Source organism: Melanotaenia boesemani, chromosome 15 (assembly GCF_017639745.1).
Source record: "Melanotaenia boesemani isolate fMelBoe1 chromosome 15, fMelBoe1.pri, whole genome shotgun sequence".
Taxonomy (NCBI): domain Eukaryota; kingdom Metazoa; phylum Chordata; class Actinopteri; order Atheriniformes; family Melanotaeniidae; genus Melanotaenia; species Melanotaenia boesemani.
Window position 1 is genome coordinate 7,455,344 of NC_055696.1, and position 19,199 is coordinate 7,474,542.

At 36.7% G+C, this 19,199-nt stretch overlaps 2 protein-coding genes and 1 long non-coding RNA gene across 5 annotated transcripts; 1 reads left to right on the top strand and 2 right to left on the bottom strand.

The window, feature by feature from the left end:
* Positions 1 to 946: 946 nt before the first annotated feature.
* gltpd2b (glycolipid transfer protein domain containing 2b) lies at positions 947 to 6,058 on the bottom strand. 2 transcript variants are annotated; one of them, XM_042008660.1, is made up of 4 exons: positions 5,540 to 6,058; positions 3,465 to 3,523; positions 3,127 to 3,305; positions 947 to 2,263 (listed from the first exon to the last, which is right to left on the bottom strand). In XM_042008660.1, exons 1-4 carry the CDS (start codon positions 5,607 to 5,609, stop codon positions 1,645 to 1,647), a joined length of 927 nt encoding a protein of 308 aa, XP_041864594.1. In that variant the 5' UTR covers positions 5,610 to 6,058; the 3' UTR covers positions 947 to 1,644. The 2 variants fall into 2 exon arrangements, with proteins under 2 accessions (XP_041864594.1, XP_041864593.1); XM_042008659.1 differs by having other exon boundaries at positions 3,465 to 3,559.
* Positions 6,059 to 10,748: 4,690 nt separating this feature from the next.
* On the top strand, positions 10,749 to 17,264 carry chrne (cholinergic receptor, nicotinic, epsilon). The gene is made up of 12 exons (XM_042008245.1): positions 10,749 to 10,889; positions 12,846 to 12,979; positions 13,207 to 13,251; positions 13,429 to 13,538; positions 13,647 to 13,802; positions 13,918 to 14,018; positions 14,095 to 14,295; positions 15,225 to 15,339; positions 15,421 to 15,535; positions 15,618 to 15,825; positions 16,093 to 16,226; positions 16,339 to 17,264. The coding sequence occupies exons 1-12, from the start codon at positions 10,820 to 10,822 to the stop codon at positions 16,504 to 16,506; spliced, it is 1,557 nt and encodes a 518-aa protein (XP_041864179.1). The 5' UTR covers positions 10,749 to 10,819; the 3' UTR covers positions 16,507 to 17,264.
* On the bottom strand, positions 16,343 to 19,181 carry LOC121654219. 2 transcript variants are annotated; one of them, XR_006012919.1, is made up of 4 exons: positions 19,163 to 19,181; positions 18,906 to 19,022; positions 18,666 to 18,748; positions 16,343 to 16,474 (listed from the first exon to the last, which is right to left on the bottom strand). It is a non-coding gene; the product is annotated as an uncharacterized LOC121654219 (long non-coding RNA). The 2 variants fall into 2 exon arrangements; XR_006012918.1 differs by lacking the exon at positions 19,163 to 19,181 and having other exon boundaries at positions 18,906 to 19,111.
* Positions 19,182 to 19,199: the final 18 nt, after the last annotated feature.

Genomic DNA, 19,199 nt, shown 5'->3' on the forward strand with positions numbered 1-19,199 from the left:
GAAGAGCTCCATATTATCACATGAGGTGATAATAATGCATAAATGTGACTGGCAAGAATGCGATGGAAACATCTGTCATCAACACATCATCCAGTTTGTTGCATCAGAAGTCTACCTCCACTCACTGGTCTGAATTGTTTAACCGATGATTGTGTAGGATAATAAAATAAATAATAATAATAATAAAATAATAAAAATAATTATTTAAAAAAGGCCTTCATAAAAGTGAATCGTTTTTAGATGGAATTGTTTTAAAAGAGTCTTTCAACAAATGCTTGACAAGATTAGAAGTGACGTGTACTTCCGCTCACTGACATTCACCCAGTTCCTCTCTCCCACACAATCCATAGCTTCAAGCTCTATCCCGAGCTCTTTTCTTGTGCCTCCTCCTCAAAAAGATGTAGAGCAGTGCAGGAAAAGGCAGAGAGACAGGATTGTGTAGCATTAGAGGTATTTATGGGTTTTAAAATAATAATAAAAAATAATAATAAAAGAAAAGAAAATAATAATAAAAAATAATGTAGTTGCACTACAAGTCACTGGTCACTGTGTACCATATGCATATATATATATATATATATATATATATATATATATATATATATATATATATATATATATATATATATCACAAGCCTGAATAAATATTTCAGAGCCTGTTGTTCTTCACTTAAGGAAATATTTAAAGTATTTTAAAGTATTAAGGGTGGGGGGGCTTTAAAAAAAAAACTAACTGAATAAAGAGTCCACAGAGGTAAATGTGTCACATAGAAGAGGTTATACTGTATATATCATGATGTCAGTACCAGAGGACATGAACCTCTACTGGATGGTGATTTACCTGACATTACATGACACAGTTTAGTGGCATTTAAGTATGAAATATATTACTGAATTAGATTATGTTGTTTTTTTTTTTGTTAATAGACACATTGAGTCTTTCTTGTTGTCTAAATATTTAATTCTGAACATGATACAAAATTTTCTAATATATATGTAAACGGAAAATTAAGTAACCAAGTAACAGTTACTGTTATTTATTCAGCCCATATTGATTTTTGTGTAACACCTCTTTATTTACAATAGACTGGCCCCATGACAATTTTAAGACTATGGCGTTGGGACTCAGCCAGTTATGAAGTAGCATACTAAATCAAGGATCATCACCTACATTTAAACAAGCAATGATTCATAGGTACAAAAAACAAAAGTAATTGCAACCCCATATGGGCTAGAGCAGGCACAAAAACATTACTGCAATTTTTTTGTTGCATTATTAGATGGAATAAATGGAAAAAAAAACCTATGTGTTTAAGTGCAGGCGATTATAGCCCTGCTACTGTGACCACTTTGTTTAATAATACAAAGCCTGTATTCATCATCAGCTGCCTTAAAGTGCTTCTAAGATAAGTAGTTGACATATCATTGAATCAAAACCAGAATGCCAGAGTAAAAGTGACTTGGAATTAGTTGATTGTTGATCTTTTGTTGTCTGGTTTTTGTTTGTTGACAGGATACGTTTGGCCAGAAAAATAGAATGTAAGTTCTTCATAGATCTACAGCTTTTTCGTTGCCATAAATGATGGTCAAATATGTGTTGCCAAAGATACCATGAAAACAATACAAAACATGGTATAATAGCAGCTATGGCAAGTCCAGCATGCCATTTTCCTCTAGGACTTTTTGTGTCCTGTCATAAACTTCTGCAATGGCCTTAACCACTCTGTTGAGCACCATGCTCAGCTCTTCCTGGTTTTGCACACAAACCAGTCTGAAGAAAAAACCCCGCTCTGGCATGGCAATAAAGGCTAGTTCAGCAGCCTTGCGGACAAACCAGGTGTGGTGGACTGAGAGGGTGCTTTGGTAGGCTTCTCGACAAAGCTCTGAGGGGCTCTTGACTCGGCCGGCCACTGGTGTCTCAGCCAGTTTCTGCAGGAAGAGCTTCAGCCAAAGCAGAGCTCGATGCAGGCGAAGAAGAGTCCGACATCCAGAGTCTGTCTGGTGGTGGAAGTCCACTAATCCTCGATTCAGCTCCACCCAGATCATAGAGCGCACAGAGTGGTATGCGTCTGTGTAACGTGAGACTTTTAAATTATTCTTTTCCTCAGAGTGTGCGTCCATAGAGTTTAATGAGTGTGCATTCAGGGCAAGCTCTGCTTTAGGATTGTCCTCAGACAACAGGGCCAGTTTCCGGATTATGGAGGTCTTAGTTTCTATCTCTTTAGATATCAGACCCACCATTGGGCCCAGAGCGTCCATGAACCTGGAACAGTAACACAGAACAGGTTGAGTCATCTTACATTTTATTTTATTTAACCTTTATTTAACCAGGTAAAAAAATGTTAGAGAACCAGTTCTCATTTACAAACATGACCTGGCCAAGAGGCCCCAGCAGGAATGAATAACGTACATACATACAAACATACAACTGTGCATACACAGGACCACAATGCAAAAATACAATACAAATTAAAAAAGCGCAGAGTGAGTACAAATATATAAAAATGAAAGGGGGAAAGGGAGTAGAACACAGTATATAAGACGGATCTATGTGAGAGAAAAAGTAGTGGAGAAATGTTTGTATATAAGGGAGAGTCAGCATCGTCAGCAGGAACAAGTATCTACAATAATCTGTTGAAGTCTCTGTCTAAACAGAGAAACAGATATCAGAGCTGGAAGTTTGAGAGTGTTCTGCAGTGTATTCCAGTCATTTGCAGCGGCAAAGTGGAAGGCGTTACGGCCAAAAGCAGTGGCGGTTTTGGGAATGATGAGCTTAATAAATTCGGTTGACCTGGTGTGATAAGTGCCGCGAGCGAGGTGGAGAAGAGATGAGAGATAGAAAGGTGTCTTGTGTAAGATTGACTTGTAAATAAAAAGAAACCAATGATGGAGTCGCCGAGTGTGAAGGGAGGGCCAGCCCACCAATTTATAGAGATCACAGTGGTGGGTGTGGAAAGGGGCGTTTGTGGCAAAGCGTATGGCTGAGTGGTAGAGAGTGTCTAATTTTTTAAGGGCTGCGCTTGGTGCCATTTTATAAATGACATAAAGGACATAGTTCAGACTCGCTGGTGGCTGGAAACATATTTATCTCTCTCACTGTATTTCTGTTTTGTCTGATGATCTTACTTCATGAGCTCGTCCCAGCTGGACAGATATGGCTTAAGTAGCACATCAGAGGTGTAAGCTGGAGAAGCCAGCAGGTGGGACAGCAGCATCGACACCTGGAAGTTCTGGCCAGGGCACAGTGAGAGGACATGTGGACCCTCAACCACGTCTGAGCCACTGCTGTTGGGCTTCTGGGGAAGCTGAAAAATGGGGGATGGGAAATGAAGCAGTTAACAGAAGGGACAGAGAAAGGAAGAAAGCTAATGAGATTTATTCATTTACTGCCTATCTGCTTCCCCAAATCAGTCCTGTAACATTTAATTAAAATAATAATTTTTATATAGCTTGATTTTACTTACCTTATTTCCCTGATTATAACCTTTTAAACAAGAATCCCAGTGGTAATCCAAACCTCCCTCTGCAGTGAGACAGTAGAGAGGAACATAAGCAAGTCCTACAGTCAGATTACACAATGTTATTTTTTATGGTCTTAAATAAGCATAAAATGCATGGTGGAATTTGTAAATAAAACCTGAATGCAATAAGTTACAGCTATTGCAGTTCCATGTTTAATTGAAAATATCACAAAGGTAAAATATGAAATGTAGAATTTTAAAAATATGCTTTTGTGTTGTTTTAAGATACTGTATATGTTGACTTTGAATTTGATGTTAACAAGATGCTCCAAAAAGGGCAAATAAAAGACTGTAGATTTATGCTTACAAAAGCATACCGAGTCGAGCAGCTCACTTTTGAAAAGGTTAATAAGACACTGGTAAGTAGCATGACTAAGCAGAGGAGAACCCCAGTGAATATGAAAATACTCAAAGAATTGATCTATAAAATTCCAAGAATCTGGAGAAATATCTAATGCTGCCATGCTGTAATCTTTCTTCTAACTTTCAAAACCCAAGAAAAGAAATCCACTGCATGGGATTAGTGAACAGTTCCAGTAAACAGTTTGTTGTTGCTTCCACTACTTAGGCTTTGAAAAGCCAGAAAAAGAAGGATCTGGAAATGGGTTCCAGACTATGAGTCCCAGCTTGTTAAAGATGACCTGAGGAGAAATGAAAATCTGTCCTACTTTTGGGAAATTATAGGCACAGTTTCCTCTGGCCTAGAGAGTATGGCGACCAACTGGCTTGTTAGTAGCTTACAGTTACAAATCAGCATCTAGTATGAGGGTGTATGAAGGTTAACTCAAATATCCTTGTAGGGAGCCTTTATGCTTACTGATGTAGTTTGGAACTACCTTTACTGGCATACAGTTGTGTTTGGGGAAGACATTGCTCAAAACTATATAAAATAACATTCTGTACATTTTACAACATGACTTTGTTGTAAAAAAAATAAGATGAAGATGCTAATGTCAGCCTGCCTGATGTCCATACTTTTTATCCACTGAGAACACATTATTTGACGAAACATATAATCAACAGCTGTAATTAACTAAAATCCTGTCTGACTATATAGGGAGAAAATATTCTATTTAAAAACTACAGCAATTAGTCTCCTCAGTTCCTACTGGCTGCAAATTGGTGTTAAAAAAAAAAGAATAAGAAGAAAAATGAGTGATGCATCAGAGTGTTTTTGGATCTCAGACAGACTCAAGTACAATATTCTTGCTCTTTTACTGTGGCACTGCTTTGGGTCTGTGTTAGATCCTGAGGGAAATCTTCTGCTGTGATTAGCAGCTTGTCACCAGCTGTGTTTGTTGACTGTTAGGTGCGGCAGATCTAATGTACTATGAGCTTTTTTGAGGTTTTCAGTTAAAACAGTTGCCTGCTATACAGCGAAAAACAACAGTGACACTGAGGTGAGCAAAAACAATTCAGCTGTAGTCTATACAGTAAAATGAGCTGCAGTTTCTTTAGACATCCAACTTTTAAACCAATACTTTTTTTTGTTGTTTGTTTGTTTATTTGTTTCTTTTCTTTACTTATAACATTTTTTTAGGGCAACAATACTAATTTTAGCTACTTGAAAGGACCTAAGAGTTCTCACTTTTATAATAGTTCATTAGCAAGCTGCCATTTAGCAACTTTTTTTTTAATCCAGTAAACAGATTATGGAAAGGCTGAACCTCTGTTCTCATACATTCCTGATTATTTCAGGTTAGGAGTTAGATCATAATTGCACAGTATACAAAGAGAAGCATTCTTAGGGAAGTAAATAACATTCCTCTGAAAGCATGATGAGTTTTAATCCGTTTCAAGCTCATTTTTTGCTTATTACAAAGCAAACCCAGTGATGAAAGCACTTCTATCTATCTAAATGAAAACACAAGTCAAATAATTAACATCAGTGATACAGCCACTGCACCATGTGACACAGTCCTGATGTGGAGCTAAATGCATTCCAAACAGGAGAGATTAAATAGATTAATAGTACGACAAAAAAATAAAAATACACACACTGACAAAGAAATACTCACGTAGCCAAAGTGAGCCTAGAAACAGGAGCAGAACTAAGATAGCAGCAGCAGCCTTGCCCTTCACACCCATATTGAAGTCTGGTTGAGGCCTGCCAGTTTGTTTCTGTTCCTTTTCTCTGTCGTTTATCTTTTAATTCCTCTGTGTCTCACATGAGTGCTTGTCCCCTTGTACTGGCTGTCACCACAATTACTCTCGACCAGACCCCTGCCTTTGACCCCAATTCCTCTCAAATCCATCATTCTCCTCCCCAAAACCTCAAATAAAAAGTTCTATCTGCCATTTTACTTCAGAAATCCTCTGTGGAAGTTTAACTCGTTTGGTTCAATACTTTTAAGCTACTGTTTACTTCTGTTTTCTCTCTTCTCTTGAGTTTGTGTCCCTCCTCAGTCCTGCCTTTGTCCCTAACAGATTTTGGAGCAGCCTGTCTCTGGTTGTATTGCTCAATCGGAGAGTCCAGAGATCAGCTGAATTGTAGCCACTAACTGATAAAAACTGCCAGTACAGCTTGTCTGCCTGTCTGCTTCAGATTCATCCTTTGTACATGCACTGTATTCCTGGTCAGCTCGGGTAAACATATGCACCTTCGCCTCTCCTCCCCCACTACTCTCCCTCCTGCCTTTTCCCTCCTCTCACTGTGTCTTTCTGTCTTTTCATAACTCATTCATAGACACCATAAAGAGCCCAACCATTACCCCCTGCACCTTACAATAGTGCTGACAAACATTTTTCCAAAGATGTTCGTTCATAGGAGTGTAACTTGAGTAATTAATTACTGTGTAAAGGTCATGACAACCTGAAGAGACTCTCTATTGAGTCATTTTAGTCACCAAAAAAGAAAAGAAAAAAAAATCTGTTTGATGGCTGAACAGAGAGGGATGATACCAAATGCATCTTAGTCAAAGGCTAACCAAGTTTATCCAAGCTAACAGTAAAGCGTAATAAAGGTGACTAGACAAGGGAATTAGTCTATTATTCAGAAAGGATATTTAATTTCCCTTTTTTCCGCTCTTGGTTTAAGGTAATAATTTAAATATATTCTGGATTTCTAAATACAGCATATTGAATTACTTCATTTTAGTACTGAAGTATAAAGTCTGAGGCATATCAGCTAAACTCATGTATTGATGTGGCTCATAAATGAGTGTTCACATTATTATCACCTCTGATAAGTGATAAGAATTGGAAACCGAGGGATTGATCCCTATCAGTGCTGCTGCAATGAAGTTGATGGGGGAGGTGTGCAGACATTAAGGTTCATGCTCAAGCCAAACCACGTGTGCTCATGAAGAAGGACTTAACAATGGTATTTTCCTGCAGAGGAGAGTGAAAAAAAGTGAAAGCAAGGCCATTCATTAGAAAGCTGGGAGGGGGCTGGTCATGGGGCTATTATTCAGTGCAGCCAATGACTGATCCTGTCTGAAACAGGCAGCAACTGACAAGGGGAAGCTGAAAGGAAACCTGTGACTGTTTCAAATGCTTTGACTTCACATAGTAACTACTATGCTTTTCTAAGTACTATGGGAAAGCACATACTTTGAAATAGATGCTGAAAGTAGTTTTTGTTTAGCAAAAAATCTGTGAGCTGTGAAGCTCAACATGGTGTAAAACTGCTATAGGCTCAAATATACAAATTCACACACAGTAGAGCAGGATAATGCTATTTTTGTTCCTGTCAGACACCATCAAGCTAGATTTTCCAGTAAGTCTGCTTCACTGTATTAGTGGAGCAGATCCACATCAGGAGAGTCAAACCACAGCACCAAGATTATAGAATCATCCCAGATTTCAATATAACTATAGCAAGAACAAATTCATCCACTTTTTGACAAAATACCACATCAAGATTACAGCAAAAGTCACATAAATACACTAATTATATAATGTACACCAAGACTTTCATCCATTTTGAATATCTGCTTATTCTAGAAGGGGCCTATTCCATGACATCCTGGACAGGTCACCAGTCCATCAGACCAACACAATGAGACAAAATAACCACAAATGCCCACACTCCTAAGGACACCTAACCTATCCTGCAAATATTTATTTTTTTTTTATTTATTTTTTTGGACTATGGGAGGAAACAGTACCTGAAGAGAACCATGTACAGGGAGAACATGCTGACTCTACACATAAGGGCCCCAGCCGTGGACTCTTTTTGCTTTTAAGCAATGGTGCTGACCACAACACCAGCCCCACGTCACTATGCAACAAGTATGATTAAGAAATATAAAATGGAAATATTATGATAGCATCTCAAACTGAAAAGAATAGACAGATTACCAAGAATTCAAATTAGGCAAAACAAGGTATTAATCAGTGATAACAATGAGGCCAAAGGCGGAAACTCTAAAGGAGCTGCACAGCTCTATAGCAACAATTAGATAGACCACTTTTACCCGCAGACTTCACAAAGCTGGTCTTTGCTGGTACCACAAAAATAGCCATTGCTTGAAAGAGGTAAATAATATCATTATTTTAAAAAATATGTATGTGCAGTGCAGAGCAAACAGCTCTCAATACCCAGAGAACACAAGAACACAGTGAAGCATGGTGGTGGCAGCACAATGCTGTGGGATCTTTAACCAGCAAGGCCTGAGAAATTGTTGACCGAATTTTAGATGTTGCTAAATACAGTAATCTTGATATGACAAGATTACTGAATACCAGCAGAACTCATCCAGCTTGAAAGCACTAACTCAGGTTTGTCATGAGGATTGGAAAAACATCTCAGTGGCTACTTGTGCCAAACATATAGAAAAATATATGAGACTTGTGGCTGTAATTTAAGAAAGGTAATTCTTGTTTGGACTTTGGGGAGGGAGGCCATGAATAATTATGCACCTTCAAACTGACAGTCAAAATAATACAAAATCCATTAAATCAAAGAATAATAATAATAAAAATAAATAAATAAATAAATAAAATAAACAACAGGCAAACATTAAAAAAGATCAAATTTCCAGGTTTCCAATTCAAGGGTTTAAGGCGGCAAAGCAGGAAAATTTTAAAAAGGGAGACCTTTGCAATTCACCCTCAGACTTGGAGGAACAGTCAAATCAATTTAAGGCCTGTTAATGATTAATCTGTTTTCAAACCTTTATCAATCATCTTACATTACCATCTTTACAGAAGCTCTCTGATGAGTCTACTATTCTTGGCCTCATCACAAATGAGGATGAGCAATGGACTCAGAACTTTGTATCCTGGTTTCAGTGTGTCTGGTTCCAAATGTTTAACCCATTTGTGATTCTGTGACTGCAGTATTCTATTCTATTCTATTCTATTCTATTCTATTCTATTCTATTCTATTCTATTCTATTCTATTCTATTCTATGGTTTTAAATTCTATTTAACAGAAGCCATACAAATTGTTTCAACCTCTAATTAAACATTTCTCTGAACATTTTTAGTTATTTGTTGCTATGATTTTAACTATTCTTATGTATATATTTATGTATATCTGTCAGGCCCAGCTTATTAAAAAATAAACAAAACAGTGTCATCTCATATTAACATACAACTCCTGGTCCAATAATAAGTCTACGGTACTTTGATTCCCCTGCTTCACTGGATGGTAAGGCTATATTTAAACCACTTGTAAAAACAATTACACGTCTGTGTGACATTTCATTCTGACAAGTGTCCATGTCAGTGATTTTTTTTTAAAAAAAAAGGATAACCAGATATAATCAGGTGATTTTTGATTTCTTGAACTCTCAGAAAATAAACGTCATAGCCACAGTGATCTCTTATTTTTGTTTTTATTATTACTTTATTGTTTGGGAATCCTAATATTTAGGTCTCATTTGTTTTTACATACAGTATCTCACAGAAGTGAGTACACCCCTCGCATTTTTGCAAGTTTGAAAGTTTGATATACAGGACACCAAACTATAAAAACTAAACTTTGACATTCTGTATGTCAAAGTTTAATTTCTATAGTGTTATCCCACGAAAACATATATAATCAAATATTAGCAAAAATGTGAAGGGTGAACTCACTTCTGTCAGATACTGTATGTATATCATACCACAAGCATTTCAATAAACAGAACAGACAAAGCTATTAAGTCTTTCAAGAGATGCTGTTCTTCATATCTTTGTCAATGTGCATTTTTTAAAACAGGGCACTGCATAGGGCATGGCTTGTAAATGGAAAATTTCCCTTCTGCCAGCTGAGCCAGTAAAGTGTTGGCAATAGTCTGCCCTAACAAGCAAATTGCACGACCACTAATTTGTTTATTGGTCAAAAAAAAAAAAAAAAAAAAAAAAAAAAAAGAAGAAGGCAAATCTGTACAAATATGGCCTATTGAGGGATCACTAGATAAGATATTCCCGTCAGCTATCATTTGCTATTTATCATTTCCATTACACGTCAGACTTCCAGGCAGCCCTTCTTCTGTCTCTGAGTTGTGAGTGTGAGACACACAATCTGCCATCTGCAGGCTCCAATTACTTTAAAGAAGCTCATCTCTGTTTTCCTAACTGTATATTTAGAAGTACATCACATACTGAGCAACTCAAATGGCACATTCCAAAAATCAGTCTGCTGCCCTTGTCATTACTGAGAGAGACAAATTCTATTACTCACAGCACTAATAATAAAAGCAAATTCAACCTCTGTGTCAGAAATTAATTTTTAAAACATCTTGGTTGTTACTTTCAAAAATAAAAGGAGTTATCTGACTTATCTCAAGCAGATCCCAGTCAGCTTTTCCATGATTTTTGGAGTTTTTGAGCATTGTCTTCCTGCACCTCTAAGACGCTGCACACTCTCTTTCCCTGTTGGAGTCCAAGCGTTGAAGTGGTAAGCGTCTGCAGTATGTATTAATACCCTGGACACATAGCAGAGGGAGAACAGCTCTGCCAGTCACCTGTTCTCCTTGTACACATGGGGTTTATGAATCTCTTCTTTTTCTAAGTCTGACAAAAACAAAATTACAGAGAAATCCAAGACACTTAGCAAAGTGGACATAAATACAGTCCAAAATAAATGTTTGGACACACCTCCTAATTAAAAAGGAATGGGGACATGTATCCAGTCTTGTAGTTGTTGTCTAATGGTCATGATGATTATTGTGAGTGACCGGAATGGTACTTGAAGTCCTGGTTTAGTGCCTCCAGCTGCTGTGTAATCTGAGCCTGGATAGCAACAGCAGGGTTGGGCGACAGTCAGGGTGTTTGGTGGGGGGATTTAGGACTCTTACCCTCTGTCTTTACTCTCACTGTCTTTCCCTCAGACTTCATAGTTAACCATAGTGGAGAGGAATTGGGACATGATGGCAATGTGCAGCTTTTGGATGTATTTTGGAGTTGTAACCATTCTTGGGAGTTTAATGGGCCTGGGTAAGTGGTGCAGTTGCAAACTTTGGGTACATTTTCATGGACTTTGTTTTCTTATCTAGCAAAATAATGCATGAAATGCCTTCTGCTGGGTAGATGCAGGTCCATGATCAGCATTTAAAGATGACCAGCTGTAAATCTCTAACTGTGGTTTTTGCCACTGTTGTTCTAAATGTAATGCCTTATGAAAAACCCTTTTAACACATGTATACACTCATATAATTGGTCAAATTCATGTATATGCAGTATTTAGTGAAATATGGAAACTTTTATTTCTGTTGATGACTGCTTATAAATTGAAACAGTACAATGCATTTTGGGGCCTTCTCTCTGTTCTTACAGCATTTATTTATTTTTTTTGGATTACCACTTATCCTGATGCACACATGGATCCTCTGTTCCATAAACATGCGACTAATTCATCTAATAAGACAGGCACAAGAAGTCAGTAAGCATCAGAAAAACAGATGGTTCTCTGTTATTTGTCATGACAGCAACAACACTGGAGTTTAAATACCGTTTTGGTTAAAGAGACTCTGTGACTAAAGAAATCTGCTGTGGGGGCAAAAGTGAAAGCTTGGATATGATAGGACTTCCATGTATAATTGCTGAGGTGCTTGAATCATTTTTCAAATCTGTCATCATGTAAATGTATTCTTGATAGTTAAATGCTTCTTGAGTACATCCCCTTGGTGGAGGTCATTGGAACAACTAAAAGTTTTCTCACCAAAATGTGCCAGCTTGGACAAGAGCCTCTCCGTAATGTAGACTCCCTATTTTATATTTACTTATCACAGTACAGCATGCATGAAGATGCTAGAAGTAAGACTTATATTAATGAGTTTATGTAGGAATTTTATGATCATCCTCACTGTCACATGTGGAAGTGAAACCCCAATTCGGTCAACATGACATCAGGAATTAACTCAGTTCCTCTTTTGGCCTCTGCTCAGATTTTATAATCATAGTATAATAAGACTAGATTAGACTAGCAAGCACCGAAATTATTTGGTGGACTCTTGGGCAAAGGGTATGCTCTGACAAATTGTTCCTCTTCCTTTGGCAATTACATTTAAACATTTCTACTTTTTGGTTTCATATTGATGTGTATATTAGTTTATGTGATAAGTCAGCCAGGGTGAGTTTAGCAAGCATCAATCCCACTCAAACAGTGATGTTGTAATGTTTACCTGCATGGTCATGTTGCTCTGACACAATGTTGCCTGCCACCATTTCACCACAAAGGATCATGTCAGCTAAATTACCAGGAGGTAGATATATATATATATATATATATATATATATCACATCCAGCACAGCTACAGGCCCAAGCACTGACACATAATACTAACTACACTTTGTATTCATGAGTGACCCATATGCATGTATGCAGCTGTACGCATGTACATACATGCATACAGCTTGGCTCACATGGCACAGTTGTAAAATTATCCACATTTTTTTCTACTTAATGTGTTCAAATAGTTTGCAGTTATTTTATTAAATACAAGTTTGTTAATAATAAGGGGATCACATGGACAGTATATTCATATTGTTGTTTAGCACAAATAAACAAAACTATTAGTCTTACAGTGATTATACTTTTGTAGACCATCCAGTCAATTTGTTAAATCTTTTATCTGTAATTTATGGTTATTCTTTGTGAGCAATATTTCCTCAGTAGCTCAAAAACATATTGATTAAATACAAACATCTGCATTTACATTTTTATATTTTCAAACTTTGATTAGTTGTTTGCCCCTGAATTTTATCCTATGTAACATTAAACAATATTTAGAGATTAGTTATTGACAAAGCGTTCAGGAATGCATTATCTTGTCAGTTTCAATATACATGCTACCACAATACTAACTGTCCCATGGATGAATTACAAGACCGGATTTCAAATGTACTTTGTGAACATATTTACCCTCTTTTTCTAATCTTTTCTTCATACAGTGCAATGTAACGAGGAGACAGAACTAATTAGCGACTTGTTCAAAAACTACAACAAGAATATTCGCCCAGTGGTTCATCCTGAAGACAAAGTTGAAGTTCAGATCAAACTGACGCTTACTAATCTTATATCACTGGTGAGAGCTCCACCCTTCTATCTGCTGAAGCTAAAGAAAGACGCATCAGCATACTTGTGTTCAGCAGCTTTGTATAGACACGTGATTCATTATGTATATTATCTGTGCAACGTGTCAATAACAGTTAGCATTACGATAGCGTCACAAAGATAGCTTTACAAAAATGGAATTCAGTGCAGTTTTAGCAAAGTTCAAATACTCAAATAACTTCATGCTTTATTTTACAGAATGAAAAGGAGGAGACTCTTACGTCTAATGTGTGGATTGAGATTGTGAGTTTTGCCACTCTTTATACATGTGATTTTAATTTTATTTAAACAACTCTCAGCAAGACTTCTGGTAGAAACCTTGTTTATTCTACAATAAATAATCACCTAAAGTTTGCCCTCAGTTGTTTGCCCTCCAGTGTTTAATGCCTGCTCAGACATTTTCTTTTACTTCACCTGCAGCAATGGGAAGATTACCGCCTTGCCTGGAACAAATCTGAATATTATGGCATTGATATTATTCGTGTCCCATACAACACTGTTTGGCTTCCTGACATAGTCCTGGAGAACAAGTAAGGTCTAGACAAAGAGGCACAAAATCCTGCATTTACCCCAATCTGTAGGTGGAGGGATATAAAGTTTGGTTTTAACTCTTTCTGCTTGTTGCTTTTTCTTTGCAGCATTGATGGTAAATTTGATGTAGCTTATTATGCCAATGTGTTGATCAGTGACAGTGGTTGGATGTACTGGTTGCCTCCTGCTATCTATCGTAGCACCTGTGCCATTGAGATCACCTACTTCCCATTTGATTACCAAAACTGCACGTTAGCATTCAGGTGTGGTAAGATTCATGCATAATTTGAAAAACACATACATACATAAGTCTATTTACTGTAAAATTCCCAATTCATTAGTTTGTTTATTCTCTGTTCTACACTGCCACAATGCTAGATCCCAGACATATAGTGCCAATGAAGTGGACCTCATCTTGGCTGTTGGAGAAACAGGGGAGATTATTGAGTGGGTGGACATTGACCCTGAGGCATTTACAGGTACAGTAAATACACAGTCAGTATTTCAATATTTAAAACATGTGATTCATCTGTGGATTGTTATTTTGCCTATTAGAGAATGGTGAGTGGGCCATCGTCCATCGTCCAGCCAAGAAGATGATCAACTCACGCTATTCCCCAGATGACCTGGAATATCAGGAGATCATGTTCAATCTGATCATCCAAAGAAAGCCCCTCTTTTACATCATCAACATCATCCTGCCCTGCTCCCTCATTTCCTCACTGGTTGTTTTGGCTTACTTCCTACCTGCACAAGGTAAAACAGCTGTTCCAATTCAAGCTGTTGCTTATACACAGCACCTTCAAACTGGGCAGCTAGCACGCCAAAAACAAAAATAAAGAATAAATCTAAGAATAGGGGAATTAAGAACAGTTTGCATCACTGATGATTAAAGGACCAATTTTAACTGAAGCATTCACATTCATCCCCAGAGCATACTGGGATATCTCTATTCGTTTGGAATTTGCAGTCACATACAAGTTAATTTAATGAATCGCATTGAAGTTCTTGCCAGCAGAAAAGAAATCATTAAAAAATTATTGTTAAGACTAATACTGCTGCTGGAGTTTCCAACGTTAATAATTAATTACTTAATAAAAATAATAAATAAGTAAATAAATAAACTAACTTCGTTTAAAAAACGAACATTTATCATGAGAAAAAGTATTTGATTTAGTTTTAATGGAAATTTAATGGCTATTCAGCGTTATGAGTTTTGTTTGTATTACATGATTTTTTTATAATAGACCTTCATCTTTATTGCTATTTTTTTATTGGCAGTTAAGCAAGCTTCACAAAAAGTCACAAAAATATGAAAAATATACATTAAAATGTACAAGTAAAAAATCTGTGAAGCATACAAATAAATCTCATAAAGTTTTGTGCCAAAATATTAAAAAGTTTTTTGTTCTTCACATACCACTAAGCATCAAAAGGACTGGACTTTAGAGACAGCCATTATTGTGGCTTTTCGATTTTAGATTAAAAAAAGAGCTTAAATATGGAAATCTTAAAACTAGGTAAGGATTGACACTGAATTTATTTGGTTTAAATGAGAACTTGCTTAACAAAACTCTGAAGACAGAAATTATGACATTCAATTTGCTTTTTGGTCTATATAGTGCATTTCTTTCTGCATATGGTGCATGTCTACCTTCTCCTAAGTCTTTGTTGTCCCCTCACAGCTGGAGGACAAAAGTTGACTGTGTCCATCTCTGTCTTGCTGGCTCAGACTGTCTTCCTTTTTCTTATTGCTCAGAAGATCCCTGAGACTTCTCTCTCTGTCCCTCTTATTGGCAAGTGAGTCAGTGTTTTGTCTCTGCTGACCCCTGCTGGTTTATTTTATTACTGCAATCTAAAAGTCTCTACTCTCCTCCTCAGGTACATTATCTTTGTCATGTGCGTCACCACTCTCATTGCTACTAACCAAATTGTGGTGCTGAACTTTTCGCTGCGCAGCCCCAGCACTCATACAATGTCCCACACCATCAAGCATGTAAGTGCAACTCATGATTTCTAAACAAAAATGTCAGTTATTATTTTGTAAGCTGACCAGATATCCTTTCTGGTTTCTACAGTTGTTCTTGGAAATGGTACCTCGCTTCTTAGGCATGTCCCCACTGGTGGATGACAGTGAGGTAACAGCAGAGGTAAATGGTGTGAAGGAGCGGCGACGCAGTTCTTTCGGTCTCATGCAGAGAGCAGAGGAATATGTGCTGAAACAACCTCGGAGCGAAATGATGTTTGATAAACAAAGAGAGAAGCATGGCCTCCGGCGTTCAATTGGTGAGACTGATTTTAAAGTGTGTCACATTCTCCAGCTCAAAAATTTGCTTGAGTATTCCAAAGAAAGAAAAAGTTGTGACCCTGCCACTTTAAAACTCACAAGAGAAATTGGAATACACAAGTATTGTATGCCTAGTATGTGTCCCATCTATTTACATTTTCATTTAGTGCATTAAGGTCAAATGTAGTAATTTATTGTCAGTGTAAAGTGTATTTGATGCTGCATGCTGCAAACTGTCATCTTACTGAGTGTGTCCTTCCCCCCAGTGGATAATATAGACGTCAGTAGCACAGCCAACCTCTACAAGAGTTTGGCCCAAGCAGCACCTGAGATTAAGCAATGTGTGGACGCCTGCAACTTCATTGCTGAAAGCACAAAACAACAAAATGACATTGGATCTGTGAGTGTTATTTATACCAGCTTGTACAAAACTTCAGTTTTGGATGAGTACATTTGTTGTTAATGTATCCAGGTTAATGTTTCCCCTTATAACTCCTTCCATTTCAATTAAGGAAATTGAAAGCTGGGTGCTGATTGGGAAGATGATTGACAAGGTGTGTTTCTGGGCTGCCATTCTTCTTTTCATCATCGGCACTGTGGGGATCTTCCTAACGGGACACTTCAACCAAGCCCCGGAGTTTCCATTTCCTGGGGAGAGTAAAAATTATGTCCCAAGTTAAAGAAAAAACAATAATCCATCAGCTCTGTCAAAATATTTCCATGGTTCTATTTGCCTCATGCTGTCTATCATGTAAGCAGGGCTGCTTATTAACTTCCAAGGTAATATTCAGAGTTAAATCAGGTGAATCTGTGTTAATGATCACCATCCAGACTTTATCTTTATTAGCACTATTTTGGCAGCTGGGGATTTTCATTCAAACTTACGACTAAGTTTTAAGTTTGTCAGTGTAAGGATGTATATTTCAAATCCAATTGTTATTTAGAGAATGTAAATCACAATTTTAATAGTAATTTATGAAAATCTGAGCATTTCATTTTAGTTTGTTTTTTGGTAAGTGAATTAAAGACTCAGTAATATGATTTTAAATAAGTCCAGACTAGTGTTGATGAATTTAATAAAAGTATGTTAAAACTGCTTCATCATCAAGTTGATTTACTGTATTGACTGTTCACATAAATATTGCAGCTAACTACATAGCTGTATTATATAAAACTATGTGTACATATTGCACCTGAAGTAAAGAAGAATCTCTAACTAAAGAGTTGCTTTTTATTAATGTGATTTTGTCAAATTTCCAATCTTGCACAAACTAAACACACATGTATCAGACTGAAAACATGTCTAAATCTGTCTCCCTGCTCACATAATGTCTTACAAGAACCTGTGCAGGAAATGGCAAGACATCTCTTTTATCGATGCTTTCGCTGTAAATCATTATGTTATTTTGTAAAAATAAATATTTTATTTTGCCCATTATTATTTGTTTAATCAATTTATTACAAAGTTTGACTTCTAGAACATCTGGGAAATATGTTGTGCCTGTGATATGATTTTTACAAAAACTGTAGTTGTTAGAATTATTGTCTAATGTTCTTTTAAGGCATTTGTCCCCCTGAAAAACTAATAATAGGTGTCCCTATGTGATTAACTGCCTTAAAATATTTTTTTTGTTGTTGTTTAAAGTTTACTTTAATTAGAATTTCATTTAGATTTTCTGTACAATTTTACAGTCTGTTCAAAGAAAATAAAACAAAGAATGTACACACATGAATATAATGGAAAAAATAAACTTCTTTGATACATGGACAATTTAAAATCACATGACTTATTCAAAACTAAACATAATAAAAAACTAAATTAATTGTTTCAAGTTCCTTAAACAACCTAAATAATCAAATTTTAACAAACATACAGTGTAAACTTACTTTTACTTTAGTAAACTTCTGACATCTAAATGCAAGTAAATGCTGCATGTAATGTCCATCTATATGTTCTCTACATCAACACTACCAGGTTCTTGATCATAATGTAGCAGACAACATCAAGGCAAGGCACATTTATTTGTATAGCACATTTCTTGCACAAGACAATGCCAAGTGCTCTACATAAAACATTACAAGCATTACAGTGGGGTGCAGAAGAAGCATTAAAAAGCTCATTAAAAACTAACTTTAAAAAGAAATAAAAAAAAATTAAGACATAATAAAATAAGATAAAATGCAAGAAGTAAAAGTTGCACTGTGAGGGATTAACAGTTGTTTTGATAACAGGCAGCAGTCAATAGAAAAGCTTTTAGCCTTGATTTAAGCCGGGTTTCAGCAGACCTGCAGTTTTCTGAGAGTTTGTTCCACATGTGAGGACCAATAAAAGCTGAATGCTGCCTCTCTAGTTCTAACTATGGAAACAAAAAGTAGACTTGACCCTGATGATCTGAGGAATCTGGGTGGTCCATAACGAACCAGAGCATCCTAAATGTATTTTGACCCTAAACCAGTAAGTGTTTTGTAAACTAACAGTATTTAGCCTGTATTTTGTGTGATAATGTCTGTTCAGAGAGGATGTAAAGTCATAAAACCACCAGATATACGGACTGCACAAAGTTAAGTATTTAATAATTCTAATAAAAATTAGAAGAAAAAAATCAATTGGATTCGACTAAAATATGTATGAAGCCCAACAAAGTATGTTCATGTCCCTGAAAGGGGATGTGAGAATACTTTGGACTGATTTACCCAGAATCTTTTGTTGTTATTTCACTTCCATAAGCAACACATGAACAGATTATTGTCATGAGTTAAGTGGTTATTATCAAGTAAAAAAACAATGTGATGTCTGATGTCTGCCTAGCTGAGGCATGCCCATGCTAGCATGACGTACATTTCCGGGGCTTTTTCTTCTTCTTTTACCTCTTGTAACCTGTGGTAGAAGTCCGCACCATATCACGTCTTCAAAGGACAATACTGTAAAACAAAACAAAACGGGGGAAAAGGTTATCTGTTTAAGTGCCGCATTCGCTCAAAACGCTATTTTGAAAAATTTACCGGACGTCTCGTGATATTCTACGTGATGTGTTTGGAAAGACGAACTTCCACATGGACGCGGTTAGACTGTGGTTACCGTGATTACATTCCTGGGCGTGTGTTTTAGTTGCTGGCGGGTCAGGACTTGTCATTCTGTCCATGTCCACACTCGACCATCATCCATCTTTCCATGCTAGATTTGCTTTCCTCTCAGCTGCAAAATTATGGCACCATCCTTTAGTTTTTTTATGAGCAGTTTAGGTTTTGTTGAGATTAATTAAAAAAAAGAAACAATACAAGATATAAAACTTGTGAATCACACTTCTGTAAACTCTACATGAACCACTTCCTTACCCTCCGTTTTCTGTCCCACTGGATATCGTATGGGAGG